Below are 11,665 nucleotides of genomic sequence, written 5' to 3'. Positions count from 1 at the left end.
CATGAACTCACTGAGCTTTATAAGCTGACTATAGTATGCTCTCAGGGCCAGGAAGTTCGAAGTTGGATAAGGGCAAGGGACTCGCGTAGAGAGTTACTAGATTGTTATCTTATCTTTAGTTTTTGCCTAGCAGCATTGTACTAATCTATTGTAACTTAACCTGGTATGAAGCGGGTTAGAACTTAAGTTAATTTTGGGGATTCAAAGACTTCCGCTGTAAACGATTAGAATGGTGATATTTTAGCCGCCTTTTGGACTATGTATTCAGGAAATGGATTCAGGTTACATGACATTCTCAAAAAAAAAAAAAAAATGAGGGTGTTACACCATCTTCCCCTCTTCAAAACTTTGTCCCACATATATTACCCATACAAAAATCACAGCCAGTTCTCTTAGCCAAAGTCCACCTTCTCACCACAACATATGCCAAAACCTATCTCGGTTGTCGCCTTTTTTTGACACTGGTATTCTGTTTCAATATTAAATCCCAATATCTTACCAGCAGCTACTGGAGGCCACATCACCAATACTTCCTTGTAGCCAATGGTGATACTTTTGTCATCGACAAAATCAGTATCCCTGTATACATCCGACTTTTTCCTAAATGTGTGGTTAAAGACAGGTTATTAGGATCCAGTTCGCATGGCAAGGACCTTTTGATTGGTTTTGACATACTCTATACACTATTAGGATTGAGGTATGTAGAACAGGATCTACGCTACAAGATTTTCCTAAATACATGAAGCTCTATTCCACGACTCTACATGGCATCAGACATCACTATGAATAGTCTCAAACACTAGATTATTCAAACTTCTTGTGCCTCCAATCACACAGAATTTTTGAAGAAAAATAGATCTCCATTATGGTTAAATCCTTCGTTTTTTGTTACGTTCTCATTCAAACAAAACAAAGATGTTAACCCCACAAAAGCAAGTCATCCAGGCATGAATCCAGATCACTACCAGCTTGCAACTTCAGAGTGTTCAGAACTAATAAGCCAAGATCTCATAGAGTCAACCACATCACCATGGGCATGTGAAGCATTCTACGTCAACAAGAGGAGTGAACAAGTTCGTGGGAAGCTTAGGCTAGTCATAACTTATCAACCCCTCAACCAATTTTCAGCAGATGACAAGTTCCCTCTGCCACAGAAGAAGTCACTATTCATGTCTCTCGCAGGTGCAAAGGTTTTGCCAAAATTTGATCTCAAAGCTGGTTTTTGGCAATTAGGATTAAGTTTGATGACAGACCAAAAACTGCCTTCTGCATCCCAGATCATCACTACTAGTGGAAAGTAATGTCATTTGGTTTAAAAAATGCTCCATCTGTCTTCCAAAAGGAAATGATAAGGATTTGTGAACCTATACTCAACAACACTCTGGTATACATAGATGATATCTTTCTGTTCTCATCAGACGAAAAATCTCACATAGATTTACTCACCAGGTTTCATTCCATTGTCAAAAAAAATGAGATCATGTTATCCGAGAAGAAGATGGAAATCGAAGTAAGTTCTATTGATTTTCTTGGAATGAAAATATCTGATGGACGATACCAACCACAGTCTCACATTGCTCAAGAACTGCACAAGTTCCTAAGAATATTGGCGTCACAAAAAGAAATTCAACAATTTCTTGGGTTGGTAAATTAGATGGCAGGTTTTTTGTCTAAATTATCGAGCCACACTGTGCATTTATTCCCCATGCTGGAAAAAAAAAACCGCCCCCTTGGAGTAGGAAACAGACGTTAGCTATAGAAAAGATAAAACAGCTAGCTGATGTGATGCCTCCTTTAAAGATTCCTACTGTTTCTAACAAAAGGGTCCTCCAGACTAACGCAAGCAATAAGTACTGGGGCAGTCCTAATAGTTCAAGACAAAACTGGCGTCAGAACAATTTGTGGATAAAAAAGCGACACGCTCAAAGAATCAGAGTAACACTACCACTCTACCTTCAAAGAAATCTTAGCTGTTAAAAGAGGAATAAAAAGATTTCAGTTCCATCTAATCGGTCACGATTTCCAGATTGAAATGGATATGTCTTCCTTCCCATGCATGCTTCATTTCAAAAGATGGATACTCCTAGAAGCCCAACTTTTGAGGTGGGCATATTGGTTCTCTCAATGAAAATTCACTGTGAAACACATCAAGAGGTCAGAAATTATTCTAGCAGATTTTCTGTCCAGACCAAAGAGCTATAAATATGATGTCCCAAAAGACATCCAGACAATCCATAAAGCCAAGGTCCTCCCAATGGTGTTTCCTGTGGAGAAAGCAAGCTCTTCCAACTCGTTCATTCCAAACACTTCTCAACCTCCACACTAGGTCGATCCAGCTGAAAGTACCACAACTCCACCACAAGTCCTACCAGATGAGATTACAGAAACAATCGCTGACCTTACCTTAAGAGAAAGGTCCCAGCTGAATTACAAAACATTATTCACTATCACACTAAAGAAGCATGACATGTTCTTGAGAAACCTCCAGTTTCATCCGGATTACCCGTTCCTAAATGTCTTCCACATCCATGAGCTACATGGGTTCCTAAAAGAAACCTTTTGTTTCTTTTGGTATCTATTCGAGTCTCACACCATCGCAATATCATTCAACTCGGCCAAACTACTCAGCTACATTTTCCAATGTCAGTTTGAGAGTCTGCCCCCAAGGGCAAAGAATGTGTTCACCCTTTTCCAGTGGTTCCTCCCAGCGCATCAATGCATTCAACGATTAGCTGTCTGCTATAAGGCGTATGATGTGATCATGTTTAGGAGGCCATGTTCTTTCTACCTCATACAACTATTTGACAACAATAATCATTGGTCTACCACTCTCCATTGTCATTCATCCACGAATTGAATGACAACAACCCAGGCAGTAAGTACTTCGAGTTATCCCAACCAGGAAATTATATGGAAACAAGGCAGTTCTAGCCAGTGCTAACCTAGTTGATCCAAATTCGATCCCAAAGCAAATTATGAACAATGAAAAACTTTGGTCTTTCGAACATCCAATTTCTGTATCAATGGACGAAGCATTTGAACATTGGTTCCAGACTCATCTCATGAAGAAAATAGACCACTTCCAATGAAGACGACGAGCATTTTGACTCCGAAAAAAAGTGCACAATCCCTACGAAGACAATCCGTCTTATCCTGACTCTCATTAGAAGTAATTATCGTAGAATAATATTAGTAATTGTCTCGACTAAAAGACAAAATAATGTTGTAATAATGATGTGAGCTTGAAGTCACTTTCTTGTGATGTAAGCGCTTACCTCATTTAGTTTGTTTTTTAGCTTGTATTATTACTTGCTTTTATCATGTTTTTGTAATGCTTATGCAGGGGTACCTTTTCCTTCCCTATAAAAAGAAGGCTTCCCCTTATTTGTAAATCATCATTGGAAAAGAAATAAAAGCCTCTTCCTTATATTCTCTCTTGTTCTTAAGTTTAAGTTCATGATCTTCATGCTTTATTTTATTCTAATCTCATAGTTTTAGTCATCCTTTATCAGTCTCCCAGATAATGCATGACACTTTCAATCATACAACCCTCAAAACCCAGATACAGATAGGTGAAATTGCCCAAGTTAACACCTTCCAGGCAATCTTTCACTATCAAATGGCATACAAGGTTTATCCAAAACAAGAACACGCAGGAGATGCCTTACTTATTGATGTCAATTCAAGTGGCACTCCAACATGCACGTATGTTCCAAGACAGTTATCTAGAGAGAAGTTGCTCAAACTTCTACTAGAAAAATGGGTAACCAATTACGAACAGATCCATCAAGCCCCTGTACAAATAAACAAAACTCCATATTTCATTCAACATGAAAACGGAATGGTTGAAGTCAAATTCTCGAACAGAGAAATAAATACAAATATATTTCCAACCATTGGCACGATCCAACCATTAGAGTCATCAACATCGCTACAAAAAGACCAACATGTTGGTATGATGTATGCAACTGCCAAGATTGCTTTGATGAAGCATACAAGGTTGATTACGATAAAGATATCCCCTAAAAGGGTTCTCAACGGAAGCTAAAGCAAAGATATGAGGCAGGAGATCCTGCTGTTGGACTCCTAGGTGAACCATCAGGCAAGTTCGATTACTATGTTTTGTATGGAAACTCACCCTCTAAACCAAACCCAACCCTCAAGCCCTACCATACCCCACCTTCACCTTGGGACTGGTTGGGGGGTTTATGAGAAGGTGAGGATGACAAGGCTTGAGGGTTGGGTTTGGTTTAGAGGGTGAGTTTCTATACAAAACATAGTAATCGAACTTACTTGATGGTTCACCTAAGAGTCCAACAACAAGATCTCCTGCCTTATATCTTTTATTTAGCTTTCATTGAGAACCCTTTTGGGGAATATCTTCATCGTAATCAACCTTTTATGCTTCATCCAAGCAATCTTGGTAGTTGTATACATCGTACCAACAATGTTGGTCTTTTTGTAGCAATGTTGATGACTCTAATGGTTGGATCATGCTGATGGTTGGAAATATGTTTGTCTTTATTTCTCTGTTCGAGAATTTGACTTCAACCATTCCATTTTCATGTTGAATGAAATCTAGAGTTGTATTTGTTTGTACAGGGGCTTGATGGATCTGTTCGTAATTGGTTACCCATTTTTCGGGTAGAAGTTTGAGCAAGTCCTCTCTGGATAACTGTCTTGGAACATACGTGCATGTTGGAGTGGCACTTGAATTGACATCAATAAGTATGGCATCTCCTGCGTGTTCTTGTTCTGGAACCATGATGTTTAAAGAGTGGTTTTGGACCCTGTATGCCATTTGATAGTGAAAGGTTGCCTAGAAGGTATTAACTTGGGCAGTTCCACCTATCTGTATATGGGCTTTGAGGGCTATATGTAGTGAGGGATCATTGAGGGACATATTAAAATTTGGATAGAAAGTGACAAATATTGTTCCTGAGTTCAAGGTTGTTTGTATAGTACCTATGCAAACAGGTTGGTATTATACAAATCTGGTGTCAACCAAGGCGATACAAGAGAACGCTGGAAGACCTTTCCAACCATGAAAGGCAAGGGCTAATCTAATAGCTTCAAAATGGATATGTGTATACCCTTGAGCTAGGCAATGCCTTGGAAGATCTGTTGGTGATGGATAATGTCACTAGATGTTCGGCGATGGTGGTCGGGAGTTGGTGTGAGTCGAACTTGGAGACTTGAACAAATTCTTTTACCTGGTTGTTTGAGCTGGATCCTATTAATTTTTTCACTCGTTTTGAAAAAGTGGAAGTTGGCTTGGAAAAAACACTATAAGGGTTAACTATGGCATACTTGATAAGGGTATTTTAGAATCATTTGGGACACAGGAAATTTCGTGTAACTGATCAATCTTAGAGGCAGAAGATTGACGGAAACTGGAGGAGTTTGAAGACGAACGGGAGTAAGAAAGATTTGGGCTCATGATTGGGTATGATATTCTTCCGTAGAACAAAGATCTATTCTCAATTCTTGTTTAAAAATATAGATGCGACTTCTCTTACGTCGACTTACAAATTTTTCACCAAGAAGATGAGAATATAAAAACGTCTAAGGCCTAATATTGAATAACTCGACTTTATCTTTTAGATTGGTTTTCTGAAATGAGAAATCCGTATAAAACGGCAGTCATAGAGCATACTAATCCAAATTTTGAAAGAGAAAGGAGGGTTTGGGCTCTTATACAAAGGTGATTTCCAAGACTGGGAGACTCTCAAACTTGAGGGATTCAATGCCCTCATTGGATCAAGATGGTGAAGAATAATTGGTGTTAGGTGAAAATGAAAACCAACAACAATTGTTATCCAATGATGGTGTCTATTACTATTGAGCTTAGAAGGGAAATGCTACTGATAATGGTACATAGATCATAAATAAAACCAAAAATAGCATAACGATGCTATGATATTAATTCAAAAAACTATCAAACACTTGCATTAGAAAACTGTTTGTGTGTAGCATGATTTAAGTGCAAACAGTCCCAGAGACTCAAACAAACAGTCATAGACTCAAAAATTAGAAAAACAGAGAAAAAAACTAGACAAGTCTAATATGAATGGAGTAAGGAAAGATGATAGAACTTGACCTGCTTTAAGAGACTGGGAGATGTATGTTGTCCAATGGTGGTAGGTCCTTCATTTTCTTCCAAACTGCTCTTAACACTTGGTCTCTGGCACTCTCATACTCTAACCATCTCCATTTTCTCACTCTTAACTTTTGCACCTTGGCTAACACTTTCTTCTTAATGCTCTCAAACATGGTGGTGGAGGAAGGGGAAGGGGTTTTGTTGGTGTCGGTGAGGAAGATGGGACTTGGGAGGGGGAGAGGTTTTGCCAACTTAATTGAAAATAAAAAAGAAATGTAAAAAAAGCCTTTATGCCCTCTGACTTTTTGGACAGCCATTTGGTGAAGAAACCCACATACCACATGGACCAAATAGGTAATTTAGGTAGCGTTTGGTACGCAGACTGGATAGGACAGGATAGGACGGGACAAGACTAATTGTTTGTCCTATGTTTGGTATGACTAGGACAAGAGAGGACAAAACTATTAAAATGACCATATTGCCCCTAAATGTTGTTCAATGTTATTTTATATCATATAATGATTGTAAAATGACAAGAAATCAACCAAAATAGGCAAATACATGTTAGTTTTTTAATCTCCTTTCTTGACTTGCTTAACAAATTAATAAGCAAATAGCTAAATGTATAAATCAAGATTAGAGACCAGTGATGGTATTTATCCAATTAAAACAAAATTATAAACGAATTATAAGGAAGAACATACATCATTAATGACCAACCAAACTGAAATTTGCCTAAATTGAACAAGAAAAGTGTGGAGTAAAAATGAACAAGAATCAACAACTGCGAAAACAGATTATAGATGGAATGCCCAAATTTGGCAAAACAAAAGAGAATGAAAACTAACCTTCATAATTGACACAAGAAGGAGAAAGAGTTGCATAGGAAACATTCAACCATGTTAAAAGATACAAAACCCCTAATCCCAACGTCTCGAACACCCATAATCTCTTCTCCATGCTTCAAGAATCTTTAAATTTTGTATAGAAGCATCAATGAACATGAACATAAGCCATTTGGCAATGATTTTATTTCACCGTATTTATATATCGTCTTCTCCAAATCCCAAAAGACAACCCCCAACATAAGAAGAAAAAAGTATGTTCCAGAGATTAAAGAACAAAATCAGAACCCTATCAAGCCAAACCCCACCATTTGCATTCAAACCTCAACTTTAATCTTGTTCAAAAAGGAACAAATTCACAAAAATGCTCTTCACCCACATCATAAAATTCTCCAACTCGAAAAACCCAGATGACAATATTTGTTGTCACTGTATCAAAGATTCAAACTTTTTTCTCAAACGAAAGTGATCTGGTCGTATGCACTTCTTGATTCTTTAAAAAGCATAGAAATCGTACGCAGTCAAAGAAGCGAGATGAAGAATTGGAGAAATCGTACTTGATTGCAGAGGAGAGGAGGCGATGGAGGCCTGTGGAGGAAGACGATTGAGCCGATGTGAAAGAAGACGAGGACGTGATGAAGGCCTGTGGAGGAAGACGATTGAGCCGATGTGAAAGAAGACGAGGACGTGATGAAGGAGGCGATACTTCACAAATGGTGGGATAATTAGGTTTTCTATTGGAAGAAATAACAAAGGGTAATATAGTAATTTTATATTTAGTCTCATGTTGTTTCACTTTTTTGGTCAACTTTTGTCCCATGAAATTTAAAAATAGTCTCATCTTATCCTATGTATTTTTTGTACATGACATACCAACACATGAGACTATTTTTTTTGTCCCGTCCCGTACCATGTAGAGGTTATTTGGTAAATGCTGAATGGTTTGGTGCAAAATGATTAAGTGGTCAAAATGATTAAGAGACTTTCATGATATAGTATAAAATAAAATATAATTGTTTGATAGTTGTATACAATGAAATTAGGGTTAAAGGAGATCCAGTATATACAAAATGATTCAAAGAGTTTTAGAATCATTAAGAGGTGGACCTTTTTTTTTTGTCAAACAAGATTTTTTTTTGTCAAACAAGATTCTTCTAAGATTGCCTATTAAGGGAGTGTTTGAGATTGCTTATTTAAAACAACTTATGTTTTTTTTTTGTAAAAGTGCTTATTAACTTATGTGGTATCAAACCGGAGTTAAATAAAACATGGTTAAAATTGTAAACCGGTAATAAACAGTTTTTCATAAGTCAGGAAGGATTAACTTATCAAAAATAACTTATTACGGGTTTGGCACAAGTATAAGAAGTTTTTTTTCTTATCCAAACACCAAAAAACAGCTTATCATCGATGACAAACTGAAATAAATTAAAAAACAGCTTTTTATAAGCAATTTAAAAAAAAAAAACCTAACCACGTGGTCTGCGTACCAAAATAGAGTGGAACAGACACTTAACCAACGACCCTGTTTTGATTCAAGTAAATTGTAGTCTTATCTTCTCCAACAAGTTCAAATCTTGGAAGCATATCACACAGAAATGAGCAACTTAGTGCAGGTACCCTACGATGCTACCGTCAAGCTAATGCTGGTTTCCCTTCAACGCAATCTGCTTCCAGATGCGGTTATACGCAGACTCACTCGTCTCCTTTTAGCAGGTCGCCTTCGTTCCTGCTTTAAACCCACCGCTCAACAACAGCTTCAAGATCTTCTGGGTTTTGTTCAGTGTATGGTACTTACTACCTTATTGTCTAATTTGTCTTTCTAATTCTTAATCTTATAACTCAATATGATATGTTTTTAGTTTTATGGTTTCTTCTGACTTCAATTTCTGTATCTGTTTCACTTTCCTAAATTGGGGTTAATTATGTATTTTCTATGTTGCTGTGGTCTGTGACTGGTCCACTAATTTGGAGTGTTATTATGGAGCAATAATAGTTGTCTGACTCCATATCCTTCAAACATTTCTTTATAAAGGGGATCCTCAATTAAAATTCATGTATCCAAGATGATGGTTTTAAAAGGGTGTTACTCCTCAAAATTAAGTACCGTTCATCTTTCCAATTCAACGAAAGTTTTATTGCATAGTTGATTGTGTGTAACTTTAATCTATTTAGGTTATCAAAGTGCTTGATTGTTGTGGTTGAATAGACAAACAGGTGTGAATGAAGTTGCAACCATGATTCATTTACTTATTGTGAAATAATATGTTTTCTTGCAGCATTACGAGAAATGCCTATAGCTGTAAAGACTGAAGATGCCAAAGCTCAACATTATGAGCTGCCTACCTCTTTCTTCAAGCTTGTACTTGGGAAGAATTTCAAATACAGGCAAATTATATTCTCTAACATACTCATCCTTCTCAAACATTGAGCCATATAACCAAATAGATCCTCTAGTATTTTTCTTTTCTGGTAAACCTGACCTTGACTATCCCATTGGGGGCTTGAAGATAACAGTTAGGAAAATCCTTGAGGAGACTTGAACTGGCCACTACTGTTGGAACAAGTAGTATTTATCACTTGTTTTAACTTAGTCCCACATAGGAGGAGGGAAGAAAGTTTTCTTGGTTTATTAGTCAAATTTCATTTGAATTATTTGAAAAGTAAATTGGAGAGATCACAAAGGGGTAAAGCCTAGAGGGATTTTTTTTGGCAATATTATATAGTTGAGGGACTATATATATAATCAAATCCTAGCACTTAGCACTTGCAGATAAAATTCCTTGCATTTTTGGTCCTAACATTTAATGGCAAGCCAACTTTCTGTTAAACTGTTTTCGGTTAATTTTTTGAATGAAATCGAAAGGTTATTTTGAGCTCTCTGTCAAATTGTTTTAGGTAAACTGTTCTTCTAGTTATTCATGAAAGGTTGCACCTTTTCGAGAATGGTTGCAACTGTTGGGAATTTTATAATATAAATACATGATTTTTACCTTCGATTCAAATCTAATCAATTTTTCATCTTCTTCACTGTATCACCTAATTATGATCATGAGAAGAACTTGTAGGATCGTTGCCTACAGTTCTTGAAACTCGAGGAGGTCCTGGGAAGAAATTAGCCTAGATCCGTCAACGACCTAGTGGGGGCTAATATTCCTTAAGGATAATGATATAATCACGTCCTTAGTCTTTCTCTGTTTAGATCAAAATCATTTTTTACCTATACCTCTGATTCAACAACTACAACAAAATTGGCATTATATGACGCCAAAAATGCTTACCTATCCTAATAGACTACTTTTTGTGACTTAAGTTTATAGGACTAAACAATTGTTCGTTTTATGTAAAAGTGCTACAACTAGTTTATAAGACGTTTTTGTACATCTTAACAAGTTTTTTAGGACATCTTTAAAATAAAGTATCGTATGAGCGTTTTTATGTGACACATTGGAGATGTGTCATATGTCATATAAATGCATTTGTTTTTATGATCTTCTTACAATGACGTCCTATAAACTTACTGTAACATATTTACATAGGATGCACGATTGTTTGGTCCTAAAAAATTTTAGTCCTCTAAAGTGGTCTATTAGGATACTTGGACATTTTTGACGTTCTATAAACCCAATTTTGTTGTAGTGAATCCTCTAGTATTATTGTTCCTCAAGTAGAATGGCATAGAATCTCTAGAATGTATTTCGTGGGTGTGTACCTAAGAGTCAGAAACTTCTTATTTTTCATTATTTGTTGATGTGCTTCATGGATGATCTTTTGCAGCTGTTGTTATTTCCGTGACAAGTTAAGCTCATTAGAGGATGCTGAGGAAGCAATGCTGCAACTTTACTGTGAGAAATCACAACTGCAAGATGGGCACACCGTTCTGGATGTTGGATGTGGTTGGGGATCACTAAGTATATACATCGCACAGAAGTATAGTAATTGCAAAGTTACAGGGATTTGCAATTCAGTCACCCAGAAAGCTCACATTGAAGATCAGTGTGGGTAAGCCCTTAAAATAATTCTTTAAAATTGATTTTTGGTTATTTTAATTGACGGTCAGTAAGACTAGCATCAAATTTGATATGACAGCAAAAATTAAGGTGGCGTTTGTTTTATAAGAGGTGCTGAAATTTGAAGTCTTATTTCACTTCCGATTAATAGGAGGTGGTGCCGAAGTCTTAATCTGAATTAACAAGGCTGTTTGTTTTTGTAAATTGACAATCGTCTGAAGTCTAATCTGAATCAATAGTTTGTTTTTGTAAAATCATGTGCAAACATTTTGCAAAATTCTCTTGATTTTCATAAAGTTTTCCTTGCCGAAATTCATCTCAACAATTGCTTAACAGATGGAAATAGTAAGAACCTTTTGGATACCTTTCAGACTTCTGATGCTATTGGGAATGCTGTCAGTGAGTTTGTTTGTGGAAAGATCAATATTTTTGATAGAGGATAGATCGTCCGATAGAAGTTCTTGTTTCACATTAATCTTCTAAGCTAAGCTATACATAAAAAAATTATATATATATCTATACTATATTATAAAGCATTTGGCTAAAACTCTTAAAAACTCTTAAACTCTTAAAACTCTTAAACTCTTAAAAACTCTTAAACTCTTAAAACTCTTAAACTCTTAAAAACTCTTAATCCCGTTCATCCCTATCCGATTTCATCCCATATCTGAATTCGTGTAACTAACTGCAGATAAACACAATCAAATACA

General features: G+C 36.5%; 1 protein-coding gene across 1 annotated transcript in view; it reads left to right on the top strand.

Moving 5' to 3' along the window:
* The first annotated feature begins 8,473 nt into the window (after positions 1-8,473).
* LOC112500863 ((S)-coclaurine N-methyltransferase-like) overlaps positions 8,474-11,665 on the top strand; it is a 7,535-nt gene continuing 4,343 nt past the window's right edge. The window contains exons 1-3 of the mRNA XM_025104469.1: positions 8,474-8,730; positions 9,225-9,333; positions 10,723-10,947. Of these exons, the coding sequence (XP_024960237.1) occupies positions 8,544-8,730; positions 9,225-9,333; positions 10,723-10,947 (521 nt within the window). The 5' untranslated portion in view covers positions 8,474-8,543. The remainder of the gene's footprint in view (positions 8,731-9,224; positions 9,334-10,722; positions 10,948-11,665) is intronic.

Source organism: Cynara cardunculus (assembly GCF_001531365.2).
Source record: "Cynara cardunculus var. scolymus isolate 2C chromosome LG 17, CcrdV1, whole genome shotgun sequence".
Taxonomy (NCBI): domain Eukaryota; kingdom Viridiplantae; phylum Streptophyta; class Magnoliopsida; order Asterales; family Asteraceae; genus Cynara; species Cynara cardunculus.
This window is presented reverse-complemented; position numbering and strand designations above follow the sequence as displayed.